This window comes from Anomalospiza imberbis, chromosome 6, assembly GCF_031753505.1.
Source record: "Anomalospiza imberbis isolate Cuckoo-Finch-1a 21T00152 chromosome 6, ASM3175350v1, whole genome shotgun sequence".
In the NCBI taxonomy this organism is placed as follows: Eukaryota; Metazoa; Chordata; class Aves; order Passeriformes; family Viduidae; genus Anomalospiza; species Anomalospiza imberbis.
This window is the reverse complement of record NC_089686.1, coordinates 57,761,573-57,782,834: the sequence shown is the minus strand read 5'-3', so window position 1 is coordinate 57,782,834 and position 21,262 is coordinate 57,761,573. Positions and strand designations below refer to the sequence as shown.

Below are 21,262 nucleotides of genomic sequence, written 5' to 3'. Positions count from 1 at the left end.
TTGGCTGTGTCCCAAAGCCTCTGCAAATTTTGTGCCCTACTGGAAGACTACTGGGTGTCTCTTATCCCCACAACTATAGAGAATATTTCAGTTTTTATTTATATTGTGTCCTTTAGGTTAGCACACTGAAAATATGGATTTAGAATTGTATTTTCACACATTTTCTATTTATGATAAAGCATTTACATGCCTATTTATTCAAAATCCATGTTAAATTTCAAATGCATAAGTTGGTGGAAGAAAAAGTTTTTTTCCAACTTTACCACGGATTAGTTTCTCTTTTGACAATAAAGCAAACAGAAAAATCCTAATATTTGTCCCCTGTTTCTCTGATCTGCATCTCAAATTGAGTAACTGTGAAAAAATCATTTCACCCAATACAAAATCCCACTTAAGTTGCAGTAACCATCTTACTTTACTGTACTGCTTATCTGCTTACCTGCTGCTAAAAGAAAGGTTTGTTCAACTTAATCCTCTCATCTTTGAACCATGACAGGATATCAAATCTCAAACCAGTCAGTTGAAAACCTGAAATAATTTATAATTGAAAATGCGTCTCTGCATACACCATTTTCTCCTCAGAGATCAAGGAAAGACAGGCAGAAAGCCAGCCTTGTTTCTAACCAATTATGTCCAAACTTACAGAACTCTAACGATCTCTCTGTGGAGCACACAGGTAGCTGTGTGGGGTTTCTTACATATATTTCTGGAGTGAAGTAGACGGAATGTTTTTTAACAGGAACTTAATCTTTGCTAAAACACTGGTGCATGATTTTGCAAAATCAAAAAAGGCAAAAAGATGCTAACAAAACCACTATTTCTTAAAACAAGCTTATCTTCAACCATTGTGTTACCTTCAAAGAATAGGTGTGACAATAACAGAAGCTGAAAGTTGTATTAGAAGTCAGATGGAAAGTGTGATTAGGCAGTTACAGGAGATTTCCCTATAAAACTGGAATTTTTAAAAAGGTTTCCTTTAAATAAAATAAATTTAAAATAAAAAAGAGGAAAAAAAAGAGAGAGGACATAAACAGACCAACATAGATAAAATTACCCAGACTAAATGTAACCTGGCTTATGTTTGGAAAAGGTCAGAAAGGGCTTTCTAACTTTAATGGCAGTGGAAGGAGAAGGAAAAAGTAGGAGAGGGAACTTGGAGCTTTGTCTGCAGATGTTACCTATACAAACTTCAACTGGACAAGTCACACGCAGAACATTTCTGTGCCTCACATGTGTGTTACAGTTCCCGTCCAGCACTGGGCCCTCCTTTAAAACAGAGTGAAAAGAACTTATTCAACAGATTGTCCCTTCTCTGTTCTGAAGGGCCTGATCTGGCTTGACACAGCTCCAGTGCATGTCCTTAGCCAAGCATCCATTCACTCCATCCTACCTGGAGAATCCATTGATGGTAACACCATTTTCATACCTCCGACTATAGGTAACGTCACGCATTTCAAACATAAAATGTGCTGGAGACGTAGCCATACTTTAGGACAAAACTCATTTCTTCAGATCTGTTAGGGCAAAACTGATACTACTCAGATGTTTTGAGTGTTGATCAGCAAGGTCTCAATGGAATTCTAAAAGTATTAAATGGGAAGACAGAAAAAACTCCTAATCTACAACATCAGCAGTTACGTCACTGAGGAGGGACAATTTTTACATTTTTCATCCAAAATGCATGAACTCAGAAGAAGTATCCAACTGCTAACTTAGAGCAGACTTGTTTAAATAATAATCTAATTTTAGAAACCTCCCTTTCTAACCTAGGGATGGCTTCATAGCTTCCTGCTTCCCTGGGTTTAAGATTCCCTTGATTGTAAAGATTTCTCTAAGCTGCTTATCTTCATGAGCAATGGACTGCAGTGAAATCATTTCTCTGCAGTATTTTCACAGTGAAAAGGTCTACAAATTGATTTTCCCCCTTTCAAGATACAAATTCAAATATGAACACGGCTGACTATTACTGACAATGTATACATCTTTTCCCTCAAGTGACTTTATAAAAAGGCAACATATACATAGTATCAGACATTCATTAATAATAAAAGCAACATGAGGAACTTAGAGAAATATTGTGAGCTTTCATAAAATTTCAAATAAAACCTCTCCAAATCTTGAACAAGAGTCCACTGTACTAAAGTGGGAAGATTGAAAGTATTTCCTCCCTCTGAAAATGATAGGAGTTAAATCTTCTGTTCTATGGGAATCCTAAACAACAAAATATTTCACAACTATATTGTCACCATTTTAAGATTTTTATAAATCTTCTTGCACTGTGCATGTTCCATCCTCAAAATACTTCATCCTGCCTCTATATTACAGGAAAGAGTGTAAGCTTGGAGAAAACCAGGATATAAACTATTAAAAATTTAATAAATTTAAAGAAATTCCTTGAATGACACCTTGAAATGAAACCCACAGGTGGAGTACATTCTCTGGGTGGAGCTGGGTGCCTCTGACCAGGGACCCCAAGCAGAGGAACCCCTTGGTTTTTCAACCTTCACAGTCCATCCATGCACAAATTCCACTCTTTCCCCTTCAGTGTCCATCAACCTAGGTGGCACCACTGGTCTTCATGCCCTTTGCTATCCAAATGTAAGGTAGTACACAGCTCCTGTTGTGCCTCTCCATGTATTCCTCAACACAGGTATAGATGATAAAGTACTCTCATGGGAGGTAAAGGCCAACGAGACCATTATGTCCAGGGACCTTTTATGTGGGAGCAATTCACTGGAAATATTCAATGTTAGCTGTACACCAAATATCAAAACTGGGTGTCCCTTTCCTTAGGAAGAGAAACACCTGATGTACTGCAGCTGCCAATCACAGGCAAAGGCCATCAAGTCTTTTCTGTCCTGAAAATTTTGTGTTGGAGCAATCCTTGGACATATTCATTACTGGATAGATTATACAAATTTTGATGGTGTGCTCTTGGAAGTGTTTGGAAGTCTTTTTCCATGGGAGGGAAAGTATCCAGCTCTAGTGTTTCCGGTTCTCTTTTGGCTGTCAATGGTAGGTAAAGGCCTGCTAAATGTTTTCTAACCTGGCAACTTTTTTGTGGAAGCAAGCCCTGGATTGTAATCAATAGGTAAACTCAGCTATAAATTTCGTTTGTTGAATCCAGAAATTGAAACCAAGCATCTTTCTGTCCTGATATGCTGTGTTTGAGTAGTGACGTTTCCAGCTTTGGATCTGTAATTTGAGTTGCTTAGTTAGCCATTGTCCATTTACTTTTTTGCAAATAAACATCACTGTCTAGTGGAACTGCTGAACAGCGACAGAGGCAGGGTAAAAGCCAAAAGCTTTTTCTCCTAGCACCTTTGTTTGGGAGGAGTAAGTGGAGGGGTGCGGTTTTGGATTCTGTTTTTCTGTTTTTGAGACTGAAAGAATGAGATCCTGCATATATCTGGGAAAGAAAGAGAATCGTCTTATTGTTGGCAGTGCAGTTTACAGGTTGAAAAGGAAGGGTTCAATCCAGCACTCGCTCTTTCTTCTGGACCTTGGTCTGTGAGACTAGCTGCTGAATATTTTTGTTTTTAATTTTGTAACTAGTCTTTTGAAGACTTAAAATGTACAGTTGTAAGTAGGGCCGAGGAGGAAAACACATAGAACTGTGTGTGGAGCAGTTTATAAGGTGCAAGAAGAAAGTGAAAAACTCTGGCTTTTTGTTCTAGGACATTTAGTATGGTAACAATTTACTAAACTTGTTAAGTTTTGAAGTTGAGCTCTACAACAGTAAAAGATTTAGGATCAAATGCAAAAAGCCACATCTCTTTTCTGATTAATTTTGTGGCCGCAATTTCACGTCTTTCGACTCTTAACATGGATAACCTTAAGCTGTACTTTGTCATCATTTGGTCAGCTCATGAGGTTTTTTTCTTTTTAAAATTGTATTTTCTCAAGGCAGAGAAACTGCAACTATCTACCTTTGAGTAGAGGAGCATATAAAATGTGCCAGGGTGAAAGATTACTCATATCAGCAAGGAAAAGGCAGGTATTGAAGGAGACTGTTGAAGGAGAGGCAAAATCTTAAATGCTAAAACTGAACAGAGCATCACTAAGTCAAATAAAAGATTTATCTATTTGCTTTCAAACTGATACAAAGCAAGAAAAAGTAAATTATTGTAACTACTTTAAATCTAGTAAAAAATGTGCTGAGGTGTGCATTAAGACAAAAGTTTACAAGTTACAAACGCTTAAAACACTTCTTGCTAGGGATAGCATAGCATTGCACCAGGCAGTTTACTATTCCAACCCTTCTTGAAAGATTTGCATCTCAAAAAGATATGGCATATGAATTCTTAAATTAGACCAATAACGACATACACACAAACAAGCAAAACATTCTCTCTTCTCCTCCCTTTCTTTCTGCTTTCTTGTCACAGAGTATGCGACTTAAGGAGAAACTGAAAGAATCCATGAGTGACAGAGCTTACTCCAATGAATCCTCCCTGATGGAGTGATCAAAGGCCAACTGCAGTGGACAAAATAGGGCTTTACCCTTTGAAGTATATTTCATCCCGTTGAGATCAGCACAAATATAAGGGATGAAACTGACTTCCCATGACTGCCATCCAAGCTATGAAACTCAGTACCACCTGCAATTTTTTTGCTTGAATCGTCAAAGTAATGATCCTCTCTATCTCCATCCCTTAAAATCCAATTCTGTCAGCTTTTCAGTGTTCAAAAATGGGCTAGTTAAGATAGGAGTGAGGAAAAAAAGAACAAAATAAACATATTTTATTGTGTAAGTAAGTAGATTTGAGATGGAATTACTAAAAGGTAAGTATACATGGACCCCCCCACACAGAGTTCTCTTTTTACAGTTGCACTTAAGGATTGTACTTCAAATATAGTTACACAGATATCATCCCCCCCCCACACACACTCTTAATATTAGAACCTAATCTGCCACAAAATTACATTAAATAAAACAGACTGAGAAATATACTTGAGAATGACTGTTGTTTACATAGAAGGTAATTTATAGTATACAATTACTGATAAGGTAGAACAAGAATTCAAAAACTGGACTGCATTACAAAGCATTTCTTCAAACATCCATTTTGCATTATTGCTGTAAGGTACTAACTGGTCTGTTCTACACTAATTTACAGACATCCATAAAATAGTGAAAAATCCATGCTTTAGAAACCTGGGACATTTCATGCCTTTGTGCTAGCAGAACATGAGAATGGAAGTGATTGGCATTTTTCAATGTAGATTAGTAGCATTTAGAGTTTTTATTCTGGTGCACTAACTGATTCTTCGGTTTTTTTCTCATTTTTTTTCAGGTGATTTTTTATCTTCGTGTTTAGTCCGTGGAGAGCTGTGAAACTTCTGTAGAGGTAAAAACATGGTGTATAGAATATATATATATGTAAGCAGAAAGAAAAAAAGTATGTTAAAATTCCATGGCAATGGAATTGTCCCTAGAGAAGGGTCCTGATCTCTATTAAAGAAAGGATAATTAACAACCTTCACAGTGCAAAACCATACAAGTCTGATGCTGCATACAGCTTCATATGACTGCATATTTTATATAAATATATATATATATATATATATAAATAATTATATCTGTATTTAATATTTAATTATTTTGGAAATATCTCCTTACTCCTGCTTCCAGGGCTATACACATCACACAGTCAAATTAAGTAATTTGACTACTAATTCATTTGACTACCAGCTCTCCAAATATTTAATAGTTTGCAGATTGCTACCAGCCAGAAAACATTTTGAACAGATGAATTGCAATCAGATGCAGTCAAAGCCTGAATTAAGTAGTCTTCTCTTTTGAGACAGAACTTGGTGAAGAATGTGTAAGTATACTTTAACTTAATTTCATAAGACCTTTTAGTAAAACCCCAAAAATTACTCTGAAAAAGAATACCTGAAAGCTTGTCTCTGTTTCTGCTGCCTTCAAACGAGATGTTGAATCATTACGATTCCCCAAACATGTCTTGGCAACCTGTCAATAGAAATGTAAGAGATAACTACTTCATATTTTTTGCAAAAATATTCAGTTTTCAAAAAAAAAAAAAACAAAAAAACAAAAAAAAAAAAAACAACAAAAAAAAAACCCACTGGGTCTTCTTTTAAGCCTGCTTGATGAAATGGAACAAAGTTTTCATAGCTAAGCTTATCCCAGACTCCCATCATCCCTGTAAGTCTTCAACAATATAGTCTTGTGACAGCAAGTTTAACAACTTGATACTTATCCAGCTTTTTTTCTTCATGTTTAAATCTCATCACCAATAGTGAAGTTTACTTCTACAAGTGGTCCTAGGGAACAGAAAATTAATTACAAGTGTCTTTTATGGGTGAGGAAATAGTAACAAACAGTAGAAAATCAGCATTACAGTTAGAACTACTCTATTACTATTCTCTTGTCTAAACTCTAGATCTCTTATGTATAATGATCCCTGAATAGGAATATAAAGTCACTGAATAGGGAAGTCAGATGACTCTCAAGGCAGAAAATCTTGTTGCATTAATTGCTGTCATTTTATTCAAGGAATAATGTTATATTCTTTGCCAATATGCTTTTTAATATTTGGGAAAACAGAGTAGCACATCATAAATAAAATTAATTACAAAGTGGATTTTTGAACTAAGGAGATCTTCAGATATGAAACCAGAGATTTATTCAACAGTGAAAATTCTACTGTCCTTAAATCAAAGTCCCTTCAGGAGTAGGATTAAGGATGCCATAAGAAAAGGAGTTGAAACATGAAATACAGTCAAATATTCATAATACTTGGTTAGTACTCTAAATGAGTTCACATAGGAATTTCTCTACTTGTTTTGCTGTTAAAAGTGATACATTTAAATGGAGTGAAAATGACAGGGTTTTTTTAAAGTTTTAAATCATCAAGACTCTTTCTAATGTAACAGTGGGGAGGGGTTTAGTCATGTTTAAGCTACTGAAGTTAGCCTCTGCCATGATGCAGATGGATTTGATGTGGGGAACTCTTTTTCATATTTTCCCACTCTAGAGAGTAGCACACAAAAACTGGATTCATGTAGGGAATAATCAAGGCAGTATTGATTAAAACAAAGTCTATTGATAAAGCACCTACTCCTTTTATGACAAAAAATCAAACAAAACATCAAACAAGCATGTGATTTATGTCTTAGATAAAGACTAAAAAGTCAGATGACAGAGTAGCAATTTTTAGTAGACTTGTAATACTTCAAAACCTTTTAAGTGTGGTCCTGTCAAAACTTTCATTTCAATTATTTGTTCATAATCTAGATTTTTAAAAAATATTTCAAGCTGAATTATCATCAGAAAAAAATGAAGATTTAGGTGACTTCTAGGTGTGTGGCTTGAGGACAAAATATACTATAGGTCAAACAATCAATAGTATTGCAAAATGTGTAATGAAGAGGATAGAAATAATGCTAATTAAATATGATAATTTACATATCCGGAATTTTCTCTCAATGTACAAGAAATCAGGTAAACTATTTCACCAACATAATTTATAGGAGACAGGAAGCAAAAACTATTAATTGCATCAATAAAGCTAAAGGTCAACTTCTTAAGACATATGCAAAGGAAGGAAAAAAAAAAGCAGGTCTGCTTTAGAGAAAATAAAAGCAAATGATAAAACAATGCTTTATGAGTGAGTAGTCTTGCACACTCTTTTCATAGACCAGATAACAAAGGCTATCTTGATAGGAAAAGAGCAATAAAGACTTATGTCTGTAGTATTTCATATTTGCTCACTCAGAGATCTTTTCCTTTAATAGCACACCATATGGGTCACTGTTGGAGAAAGATAGGGACTTTTTCTTGAGAATGTCTTTATGATGTTAAAGCGTAACAGATTCATTATTGACTCCTTGTCACTGTGAAACATTGTATATCCTTACCAAATAAATTACAGATTGAACAACAACACTTTAATAGCCAGGACTGTAACCAGTTCCTATGGATGAGGTGTACACACACACACACACACACAGAGGACTGGGTTTAACAGCACCCAAACTGAATCCCATCCGCATATGACCTCAGGCATATCTATAAATACATACATATAAACACACCCCCATAGCCCCACACTGCCATGTGTGTATTTATGTGCTTTATGTATATATATATATATATGTATATGTGTATATATGCATATATAAACACATAAATATACAAATACACACAACACATATATCTTTATGTCCCTCAGCTAAAGATCAGTGGAGGAATATAAACCCAATGCACTAGAATACCTTTCACAACCTTAGGTGACAAAGAAAGCAAAATATTAAACTTCTGTTATTGTTGTTAGTTCCCTCTTTGCCAAGTAGTGGATTGTTTTGTATGTTCGTCTGGGTGACTGTCGGTCAGATTCCCTCCCATGAGAGGAACACTCACTACAAAAGGACAGAATGAGAGCTTGACATGGTAGAAACTACCAAAAAGCAAAAACAATTTGCTGTGTTGCTTTCCTCAGCTTAGCATGCAGCCCAATTAACAAATTATCTGTGTGTGAAATTATGGTTATAAAATCTGCACCTTGATTGGTAATGTATACAAAATTTGAGAAGTTATGGTATTCAATTGTCCTAGTAAATAACACTGCAAAGCTGGAGAGCTTCACAGCTGGATGTATAAATGACAAAGGTGGATAAACGAAGGGTGCATCTTTATTTAAAAAATTTTCAACAAGCCAGTCAGAACTCAGCATGTCCATTGGCTATTAAATCACACAACTTTATCTGCAAACAGCTGAACAATGTAACTAGAAGTATTTTCTACTGCATCAACTCAGCAAATCAGAACTGGCTTTACGGTCAAAAAAATCATAACAATTTAAGGCCAAATAATCAACTCACAAGTGGACAGGAAATCAAGTTTAAATAAGTGGTATTATAACAGCTATTGCAGTTAGAAGATAATTCTGCTGCTCCTAAAGAGCATCATACAGATTTAGTTGACCAGACATTGGAGTTTGAGTGTTCCTTTGCATCACCGCTGCTTTTGGCTTCATAGGGCACAACAAGCAGATACAGAAGTTGTTTGTAAAGCATGATGGGGGAGAAAGTACTGAGTTAATTCTGAATATAACTAGTTATCTTAGTTGTCATTAACCAGGTGAGGTTCACAGCTTACTCAAAGACATGTTTTATCAGGTTTGCTCATGAATTTGTTACAGATCTGTACTGGAAGCTGCTTTAATCACTGTTTAGAAGAAAGATACAGAACAAGAAGTATGTGAAATGTGCATATGCCTTTTCAGAAGACACCTCTGCAGTTTTTCATATCCTTTTCCTGTTTTAGATCACAGTGTGCTAAGGGGATGGTTAAACTCCTTATCACCTTCCTGGTCCTCATTTACAGAATCAAATTTGCTTTAAGGATTTTATTAGTTGGAAATTTTGCTATAAAATTTTTTTTCCTCTTATTATGCCCTTTGGAAAACAATTGGAGAGTGCAATTTGATCAGAGCTCTGAAACTGATTTAAGAAAATAAAGCAAAATGCTGTAGTTGCTTAGAAATGTGTACAATTCTGGCTCCAATACTGAATGTCCTTTGTCATTGGATGGTCAATGAACATATAGTGGTTTTTTACTGCAGGAAATTAAGGCAGTAAATAAAAGCACTACCACTTCTATTTATCAGAGAAAACTCTATAAGGACAAAGCAAAAAAACTAATATGACAACAGAGAATGAAGAATAATTTTATAAATTCTTCGATGTTTTAGCAATACCAAATAGGTGGTTTAAAATGATATGTCACATGCGTAAGAATTATCTCACATGAAAAGGGAATGAAGTAAATTATGGTGTAAAAGCCAAAATCCCAAAAGCTTTTGGGAAGACAGAAAAAGGAAGGGATACAGGGGAAAAAGCTCTGCAGAACTCTGGTTGTGCACAGAGACTTTCAGGAGTCAGACATAGGAAAGCATCTCTGGAAAAGGCTAAGAAAAAGTAGTATTGACAAGATGCCTCTAATAAAATACAAATAATCTAAATTATGGAAACTTTTACAACAATATTGAAGTTAATTATTTTGGGGGGTTTTTTTTGTTTTTTTTGTTTGTTTGTTTGTTTTGTTTTGTTTTGTTTTTGATGAGTTTCAGATTCTGTATCACAGGATATTCTACCTACTTCTGACTATTACTGGTCCTACGCCAAATTTCATTACAGATAAATATCAGCAGTGTCTAATTTCCAAATTTGCTACTCTGTATCCCATTTGCCAATAAATTTTCATTTGTATTTGTTCTAATATAAACTACATTAATTACTCTGAACAGGCATAAACCCCATAACTACAAAATTGCAGAAAGATCACAAATTTAACATAGAGATGCTTAGCCATACAGACTTAAAAATACCAGTTGGAACCAGCAACTAACCATTTTGCTTTATTTTTTACCTCAGTATCTGTAAGATTGCATGTTCTTCTCTAGTTAGTCTTCACTACCTTAATTCTTTCTAAATAGAAATCACATTTTATTTATCAGAGACACAATAAAATGGTCTTTGTAAAGTTCAGAGAAAGGATTGCTGAAATATTAGGTTTCCAAGCAACACAGTTTTAAGTGCATCTTCACTAATTTTTCTTTAAAATGCTGCATTACAACCTTAACCATACAACCTTAATCTTCCTTCATTTGAATTTAAGCAGCTGTAAAAACTTCAGAAAAAATTACGCACAGCCAAGTAATGAAAAAACACAATTCAAACTCTTGCCAAGTGTTGAATTTTCTCCAAGTGATAGTGTTCACAGGTACAAATTGCAGCTTTGTATTACTGAAGTAATACGATCCCTTGGGAAAATAAATTCCTTCCAGTTCTTTCAGAACTCAAAGTGGTATCTCTAATGCCAATATATGAAGGCTGATTGTGGAAAGAACATTTTTAGTTCAGTTCTAAAGCTAATAATTTGAATTCTTCCTTGTGTCTTTCTTTCTCTCTATGTTAATGTGAGGTGATGATGATGAAGAAAAAGTTGCTAGACAAATGTCTATACCTGCACTATTTTTATGTCCATTTTAGCCTATGTTAAGATGGACAGTGTGTCTGCCTGCTGACAGACTAAACAGTTGCTGACTGACTAAACAGTTAAAAATACTAGCTGTTAGAAGGACAAAAAAACAACCACTGGCTAATCTAAATAACTAAAAAATTTATTTTATGGAAAGGTGAATCTTTTAGGTGTCTTTCATCGCAGTACTTGACACAGAAATTAAATACTGTTTTGATTTTTGAAATATGTTACCAGTTATTTTCTTCTTCTTTCTCTTTTAATGTATCCACTTCTGTAAAAAAGAGCTGTTTAAAATTTCTGACACAAGTATTTAGCCTAAACTGTTTCAGTCTCTATTGAAAGTATTCTAAATTTCATCAAGCCTTTCACAACTTTTCCAAGGAATAACTAACCTCTAGTCATAATCTAAATGGAGTTCACTCCAACTTCATAGTTCCACCTGTTTTTCTTTCGCTCCTTCAAATTTTATTAACAACTGAAGTTTCTTTTACCTTTAGGTATTAAGAAATGTGCAACAGCAAAGTATGCACTCATGGATTTTCATAATTTCTCCTTGTTCTCTAGATGATGTGGCAGAAGGAAAGTAACTTATAACTGAACAAACTTGTAATACCTTTGTAATAAATTGATACTATATATTTTTTTTAAATTACTGTATACTGAATTATCTAAGATTTTTTCCAGAATTTTCTTCACACTGTCATGATCACTAACAGCAAGCTACTCATTTACCTCCATAAGATTTTGTTTTATCTCAAGATATAACAATATATTCAATATATAGTGAATATTCGATATTTATATTTCACCTGCAAATTAGTCAGAGTAGCACTATACTTTTTGAACTTTTGAGCAGAAAATCCTCAAGTCAGAGCAGACTCTCACAACAAAATCTGTCTCACTCATTTTTTCTGTTTTTTTTTCCTGTTCTATTTGTATCTTTATAGTTACAGCCACAATACATGCATTCAAGATTTCTTTTAAGAGCTCACACCATGCTGTTTGACTGAGTGTATTGTCTCAGTAAAAGCACCAGATTTAGCTTTCTGTCAGAGCTGTCATAAGAAAAACACACCTTACAGCTTTTCTAGACTGGCAGTGAACGATATCACATCCTTTCAACTATTATGCTGTCATGTCTTACATCTCCCCAAAGGCTTTGCTTTGTTAAACAAAGCATCTGTGAAGGCTGTGCCTGATTACGAGAAGTAAATAAATTAATAATAAATATAATGATATGTAAACAAGGGTTTTGGATCTCACTATAATGCAGGCAATGCTTCAACCAGGAACAAACGAATTTTTGAAATGGTTAAACATCAAATGACACCACTTCCCACCACTGCTCTTCCTGCAACAGCTTTACCACTTCTATTAAGCAGTTTTAAAAAAAAAAAAACCTTGATAATATATATGCAGATTGACAGCAAAGAGCATTTGCTCCTCAGCACTTTAATACAGAACATAGCAGGCTTATAAAATATGTCTACCATCTTGAATAGGAAAAGTCTCATTGACAGTTGCCTAAAGCATTCATGTTTTCATACAGCCTAGATTAGGCCTTGTTTTTCAGGTGAGCTAATCTTACATCTTGAGAATCACACTCCTGGGTGCTTCGATTTTCTTCCTTTTTCAAGGCCAGATGAAAATTCTCTTTCTCTGCTGAGACATTTTGCCAGACCTGAAAAAGAAAAATATAAAATAATAATTTAAATACATTTATATAATGGGGATAAAATATCAAATAAGTCACATGTGGAAATTCAGGATAACAATTAAAAACCAAGAGGTCACATACTGCAAACAGTTCACTACTTTATATACAGCATTTTCAGCAAATTTTATACAGGGAATGCCTCAATATACATTCTTGTTACAGCACTCCCTTGTAAATGATTACTTCCATATACATAATCAAGATATTCTATCTAAATGCCAAAGGAGAGAAAAAGAGCATTTTCAGAACACATATTCCTGTGAGTCTTGTGGATTCTGGGAAAGACTGAGGCTGTGAGTTGACATGTTTTTGAACTGCTTTAGCTTACTTTAGCCATCCACAGCCTCTCCCTCTGCTCTCCCACCTCCCAAGCTGCAAGCTGGCAAAACATGTTCCTTTTCATGCCTTCCTCTCCTTACACACAAAATGGACTGCTGTATGGGGAAGGCACTCAAATATCATTTTATAAGCAGTGAACTTTCTTCCACTGAATTGTTGCTTGCTTTAAGCATAATTTTCTGTATTTCCTGAAACTTTTAAGATTCAAAAGGGCAAAAAAGGAAGAACATGCACTGAAACTATCCTGAAAGCATCAAATTGCCTGCAAGACAAATTGAAACTCTTCAGGGGGATGGTGACAGGAAACAAAACAAAATAACTTTTCTGTAAAGGGAAGTTAAAACTTCAGACACCAGTTTTGAAACCTTTCTCATGTCACTTATACTGCATTGAATTACTAAATAATATAAATGATGATCAGAAATTACAAACAGGACAAACCAAACTAAGCAGGTTACTATTTACAATTTCACTTGAACCATGAAAAATACTTCAATTTATAGCTGAAATAAAACAGTTCAGATAGTTCAAAAAGTCTCTGATTAACAGCTCTCCAATGAGGATTTGTTAGTTTTATAGAGCAACGGACTATGGGAGGAAGTAATGTGGAGACAAACAAATTGAAAAGATCAATATAAATAATTGTTTTGTTAAATAATAAATGACATTTAATACCTGTATTGAGCGACCTGTCTGTTTGGACTGAAAGAAATTACAGTTCTTCAAACCTAAATTTCTTCCCATTGAAAAAGAGAAGTGTTACGTTCAATAAATTATAAAACCTGTGTTCACTTAGTTTCTTGACTACCTGATATAGTGAAATCCCATGGGATGCCCGCAAAACCAGACAGCTTTAAGCGCTACTGAGAAGAATAAATGCCTATGCATAGTACTTCTTATTTCAGAATTTGGTTCTTGCTTAAGATTATACCTTAGCAAATGATACACAATTTCTCAGTGTCTTGTACTCATTTCTACAAAACAAGGGGAAGTTTGAGATTTTAGGTAAGTTGTCATTAAAAAATTGATTCCAAGTGTCACATTTTCAGATGTTTAAAGCATTTCCTATTTCTAGGATATTGGAGAACAGGAAAATTTCCAGTTGTCTCCTGTCTGTTATTACATACTATAACTCTTCTTTTCTCTCTCCCAAAACAAGAGACATGATTTCATGAGGTTTTTCAATTTCTATAGGATTGCCTTAGCCAGTAAGATCGGATCCTGTTACAAACTATTAAAATCACTTACCAGAGCTGCACTGCTCTGACACCAGCCAAACCTGGGAGCAGTGAACGGGACTGTTTCATTTCCCCCATTTTCTAATTAATGGACATTGCATCCCTTCATCTATCACACAGCCATCATCTCCCATTACTTTTCATGCTGTTACCCTAAGGTGACACTGATCTGCATGTCTTAAGTTCGAGTTTAAAACACCACCACACTTCTCACAAAGGCCAAAGGAGGAAAGCAGAACAAGAGGGCAAGACCCTGGCTGGGTCCCTGTCATGGTTTGACTCTGGCCAAATGCCAGGCCCCCAGGAAAGTAATTCACTTACCCTCTCCTGCTATCTGGGCAGAGGAAAGAGAAAAATATTAACAAAGGGCTCATGACTTGAGATAAGGACTGGGAGAAAAACACTCTAAGGGCAAAACACGTTCACATTTAAATACATAAAGTAAATTTATTATTAAGAGAGTCAGAGGAGGATAATGAAAGTAAAAGAAGCCTTTAAACCACCTTTTTTTCTTCCCAGCCCCTCCCTCCTTCCCAATGGCAGTGAAGGGAGACAGGATGTGGGGATTTTGGCCAGTTTGTCATTCGAGATCTTCTGTTTGCTCATGGACTCTTTTCTCTGCTATGCCGTTAGGTCCCTCCCACGGGCAAACATTCTTCCCAAAACTGCTGTGATGTGGGTCAGTTGTCCACAGTCTTCCAAGGATACGCTGCTCTAGTCTGGAAGCAAATGCCCTCTGTCTCTCTCTCTGGAAGCAGGGGCACTCTCTCTCCATTTGGTCTCCCACTGGATCACAGCTTTCTCTGGCATCCACCTGCTCCAGCATGAGCATTTTTCCCACGGGCTGCAAGCAGATCTCTGCATTCCCTGTGGACTGCATACGTTTCAGGGGGTCAGCTTATTTCGCCACAGTCCTCACTGCAGCTTGCAGAGGAATCACGGCTCCGATGCTTGGAGCATCTCCTCTCCCTCTCTTTTCCACTGACCTTGGAGTGGCCATGCTGTTTTTCCCTCACATGTCCTCACTTCCTTCTCTTCTCTAGCTAGAAGAAAAACTGCTGCTTGTAGGAACCACTGCAAACAAGTTCCATTAATTCAAAGATTCCTGCAGGATCCTGTAGCGCCGAGAGGTTGATTTCATCTAGGTTCCATACTGGGGAGTCACTTGCTGTGTTTTTGCCGTTGGCCATGTGGCCCTGCGGCCACCACGTGGGCAGAGGCAGCCAGCAGGGCACTGGTGCTATTTAACACCTCTCCTCATGCAGGGCACCAGGAAGGAGAAGCTGCCGCTGCTGTCCCTTCCTCTCTGCCTGCAGCGTGGCTGGCTAGGGGCTGCCACGCAGGCAGGGATGGCTGCAGGCTGCACCACGATGGAGGCAGCTGTGGCGCATCACTGCACCAGGGATGACCCCTGGCAGAGGTGCCCTGCCACTCCTGGGAAAAACTGCACTTGTGCTGTTTTGAGTTTCTTAAATATGTTATCTCAGAGGCGTTACCAACCTCTCTGATCGGGCCAGCAGCATGTGCATCTTCAGAGCCAACGAGATTGGCTCTGTCAGACATGGTGGAAGCTTCCAGCAGCTTCTCATAGAAGCAAACCCTGTGGGATCCCCCTCCCCCTGCAATTACCAAAAACCCAGGCTGTGCCAAATCAACACAGTCCTTTCAATCTGAGTTCTGGCCAGAGGGCATACTGCATCTATTTATGCCGTTTTATTCTATAAAATTTTAGGACTAACACTGTCTATTTACATGAAAAAAAATTTTAGAGTCCTATATACTTGCTGATGATGTGTGAGTCTTACAGGAAGACTCTGCAGACAGATGTTTTATTATTAAAAATAACCCCTCATATAAAAATGAATATGCTATTATTTATCTGAGTGGAGCCTATTTACTAGACCAACACCTTACATAATAAAAGTGACATCAAGTTTTGCACAGTGAAATTGTTTGGATAAAGATTATGAATTCCTTTCCAATTTACTTAAAGCTTTCTAAACTGTCCTCAAATCTTTTCAATATGGGATTTCAAATGCAAATATTTTTTCAAGGAACATGAAATCTTCTGTCTTGTCTTTCTCTTCAAAATAATTTGGCAGAATCGTCATGGTGAGACCTTACAAGCTTGACTAAAACCCAAGCTTTGCATTTCAGATCCTTGAAATAATGGTTTAAAATGTATTGAAGGTATGTACTTGCAGAGGAAACTAGAGTCTGTTGATGACTGCTTTGCTCGCAGCAAAACTTGCATAATGCTTGAAGATAAGCAAACTAAACTCCAAAGTTTGCAGTGGAATAAATAAACCCCACTTCTCCTTCATGCCCTTGAAATTCCCTTCATTTATGCTTTATATATTTTTCATTTCTAATACCAAACAGCTTTTCTTCTCAAAGGGTGCACTATTGTTATAATACCCTCATCTTCACTGCTAAATAAAACTGCAAAATTAGGCCAACTGAATCCCATCTTTCAAAAGATTCTGCAACTTTGCTATGTAGCTCAAGTATTTGCCATATTATGAATAGTTCCACTGGCTCTTTCTTCTCACATGACTTTTTGGCACGACTACACAACCCTTACTCTGTAGTCAGCAGTTTTTCATGTGAGATGCCAGAGTGCTAGGAACAGGACAGACAACAGACAACCTGCCAACACCATATGGGTCACATCAATGCAATTTTTCCCTATTACTTGGTTATAAAGGAGCTTCTCCAAGATGAACATCCACAATGATCTCAAATAGCTGAACATCTATCAAAGTGAAAGGATTTTTCTTTCAAAGAGATCATTTGGAATGATAGATGACATATCTAGATGTCAACTTCCTGAATAATTCTTTTCATCTACACGTGCAGAATTTCCCCTCATACATATAAATGCCTCATAGCAGTATATTATGTTAGACATTATAAACATTATTAATTTACATTTTTACTTTCTAAGTCTTCTGGGGTCCTTTATCTCTTGAAAAAAAAAACTATTCTAAAAGAAAAAAAAAATTAAAAGTTTTTGTTTGTCAAGAGCCAGGGAAGATACTGAAGTTTTCAAACACTATTTTTAGTATTTCCTACTTAATAAGTCTTCTATTTAAAGTCTCCTTGGGAAAAAAAACTAGTTCCTAATCACCTCAAACCAAAGGACCTCATTGCTAAGTGAACATCTTTTCTATATGAAAGCTAGTACATGCAGAAAGGATGAACTATCCCTGAACTACAGTGAGCTGGAGGATGTCGGTCTCTGTCAGAGACCAGAGCAAAGCATCCCTTCCAGGGCAGTCCAGCACGACATGCAGCAAACTCACAAATGTGCTCAAAGATAAGAAAGTACCAGAGAAACAGAAGATAAAAATAATATCAGGACACCTTCCACTAGTAATATACAGAATGTATTTGCATTTACAGTATGGCATGGAAGTCTATTAACTATTCTCAGGCAGCTAGTATTTAGGTTGACCCCCAAACGCCTCCAGGACAGCAAGGGGCTGGTAAAGGAGAAAAGACTCACAAGAGAGGAATGCAATTCTAAAAATGCCTAGCTACACATACAAAGGAGTTCCATGTGTTTGCTACTGTGCACTGAATTCTGCTGGTTTTTTCTAATGCACTTAGTTTGAAAGCATTGCATATTTGAGATAATTTCAGTTTTCTAACAGAACCTTAAACCAACACTTTCAGTTGCCTCACTTCCTTGGAACAACTGCAGTTTCTTATTTGTATTTTCATGCAGGTGAGGGTGTGAAAGCCCTTGTGAAGATGTATACAACCATTTTTTTCTGTATCAATAAGAACATCTCAATGATTCATTGTACCTCAGTTTTCAAAAGAGTCAGAATGATGTATTTACTTCTATTCAACTGCCAAAACAAAAGAGAGAATATCTAAGTCACATGCTTAGACAAAAATAAACATAAGGAAACAAATCAAAGTTCTGGTGAGATTATACAAGAGAAAGAGATAAAATTACTTAACTGAAAACAGAATTTAGAAATACTTTTTCCTTGTACTAACTTTGTGGAAGTCATAAATTATTTTTATTAAACTGTGGACAAAACACCATCATCTTCTTGTTGCATGGCTTATGTTGGTATGAAATATACGAGACAATGAAAATCTGAAATTATTGGAGTCAGTGGTTTAGGTTGGCTGTTCAGGAAAATTCTCACTAAATAGAACTCCACATGTCACACAGTTTTGTAGCCTAGTGAGATTAAAGATTTACAGCCCAAATTACATTTTAATCAATCATGGATAGCAAAAAAGAATCCCAAGTTGTTCTAAGTAGTGCTTAGTGCACATATACTTGAAAGCATGCCTCCTTACTACTTAAAATAAACCAAGCGAAGAAAATAAATAATTTAAAGTGTGGATTGATGCAATGTGCTGATAAGAGAACTAACCTGTAAAAGTCTGGAATTTATTAATAGCCTAGCATGGAGGATATTCAGGTGTGTGCTCTGTACAGGGCAATTCTACTGCTACACACTTTTGAGCAGTTACCAGAAATATTCTTAATAAAAAAGACATTTTTAGTTTTCTGCAGATAACAGAACTGAGATCTGCAGCTACACACATGTGGAAGTACTCTAATAAAAGAAAAATTACTGAAATTTGCAAACAGATGCTATTTCAACATTACTTGAATTTGCATAACACCACCACAAAATGTGGCTATTCATCTTTATGGGTCACTGAAGATTAAAATTTTCCAAATGATACCATTTACAAAAGCACCTGTGCTCCGTAATTTGCATCTTCCAAATTTCTCATTTATTACCTGTAGTAATTAGGCTATTGTTTACCTGCTCTATTTTTGTAGAGGATGTAATTGCAAAGTGAATTTAAAGCAAACTTGGCTTATCATTTGGCCAAAACCCAAACTGGCTTTCCTTTGCTAAAAATAGCCTAAATTACTCTTCATGTAGCAAATTCAATCAAAATATGTTAATATAAATACCAGATTAAAATTTGTACTTACCTAAGAATCTGTAAAATGAGTCCATGGAAATGGAAATCGCATCTTATCAGTAAAAGGCAATACAAGATTTCAGTCTTACCATCAGCAACATTTTATTCCATAAGAGCAGCCAGTAAAACTGGTGTAATATTTGCTTTTTACGATTATCTGTAACCAGGTAGGTGTTCCCACAGCTGTCTACAGCTTCTGTCTCACTTTAATCATTCGGCTGATATTTAAAGAGGAGAAAAGCATCTCTTGAAAAGCATCTATATTTTGAATTTATACCAAGATACGAAAGTTTGTGCCTTAAAAAACAACTAAATTATACTTCATATAATCCAGTTTGAAAATTTAACAAAGTCCTATTAGATCTCTACTACTTTGTAGGTAGATGCTACTACATTACCCATCAGGAGTCTTCTGACTTTAACAGGTAAAAGACATGCTCTATTGCTGCTCAGTTTGAGTTCTTTGAAGTCAGCAGGGCTAATGATAAAAGTATTTGCCAAAAGCCAGTGCTGCTTCTAATGATGTAGCAATGTGTGATCTGAATCCATACCCTGGATTTGGAGGAGAGCTTACTGCTGTGGGAAAGCTGCTGATGACACATTTGGGGTTTGGTCCTGAAAGTCCTAAGCACAACCACAGCAATTTCAGTGGAAGCTGAGAAGGCTCACTGCCTTTACAAAAAAGGAAGGGATCCCTGTAAGACTTTCCTTGCCTCTATTTATTTAATCCCCAAATGCAGCATTTTTCTATGACATTCTGTTCTGACATTTTCCTGAGATTAATTTTCCATCCTGGCCCATGCTTTAAAGAAAATGTTTGTGTAGTATTACAGGATTGGAGTCCTGAGTTCAGGTCTCATGGCACTACAGTTGGGTCACTTGCTTATCATAAAGTTATGCCACAGTCATTTTTATAACTAATCTGCTGGTGTGCTGCTAAGGTCCATGGACATCTTTTGCATAGATATCTCAAGAGAATAGGGTCCTAAACCCTTTATTTATATTGTGAAGGCATGCACATGCTGTTGGATATATTTAAGAGCATAGACATACCATTCCTAAATTGCTTTCAAGGCACTTTACTGCAGCAAATATACTTGAGCCTATAATACCTAGATAAAAGGAGAAGTAGAATAACCTCTAAATGGCAAGGAAGGAATTACATTTATTACTGAAGGCTCTATGTAGCTCACCCAGAAATATGACTGGATTTGCCACACATGATATCAAGAGCTTCTTGAATTATTCTTATTGTTCTTTCAAAGGACTTCACAATAAACATTTGTCATGCATATCATTAATCCTATTTAAATTATAAAGTTTTCGTTTGTTGTTTTCCTTAGTCAAATAAAAAACTGGGGCAACTTGAGAAATAACTGGCTTTGTGTGTTGCAAAAGCTGTGTCTACTTTTGATGCCCTGTAGTTATTTAATGGTTCAGTTCTGTGGAATATTATCTTTGCTACAGATCTGATAAAAAAGCACTTAGATATGAATATTTTTGTAATATTTCTTTAAAGGCAGGATAGCTTTACTATGTTTTTCTGCCTGACAGTAACAAAAGTGTCCTTCAAGTCTCATTTCTGAATATAAACTTCCGATTTCAGGGTCTTCTGTTACTGTCTGGTAATATATTACACAATTTTTTTTTTATTCAGGAGATCTTTCTAAGTATAAAAATCTATTTGAAAATATTTTTCCCCAATATACCTTGACTACTACAGTCCTGAATATGCAACAAGACTGCAGAGTCCCCTACAGCTACTCCCAGTACTTCGAGAACACTCCCACTGTTCTGGATATTATACTTTCTACCTACTTATACTGCCACCTGCAAACACTAACACACATGCATAAGCAAATTAGCAGTCAGAACAGCTGAAGAATTAAAAAGATGGATATAGAGCACTGTGTAACTGACCTATGCAAATCAGAGCCTTGGGATAGCTGAAAATTCATCACCTAGATAGTTCTACTCATTAAAATA

The 21,262-nt window shown here is 36.0% G+C and overlaps 1 protein-coding gene across 1 annotated transcript in view; it reads right to left on the bottom strand.

The window, feature by feature from the left end:
- Positions 1-4,713: 4,713 nt before the first annotated feature.
- LUZP2 (leucine zipper protein 2) overlaps positions 4,714-21,262 on the bottom strand; it is a 109,966-nt gene continuing 93,417 nt past the window's right edge. Inside the window, 4 exon segments of the mRNA XM_068194647.1 lie at positions 4,714-5,291; positions 5,293-5,343; positions 5,900-5,977; positions 12,603-12,695. Coding sequence (XP_068050748.1) covers positions 5,247-5,291; positions 5,293-5,343; positions 5,900-5,977; positions 12,603-12,695 — 267 coding nt within the window. The 3' untranslated portion in view covers positions 4,714-5,246.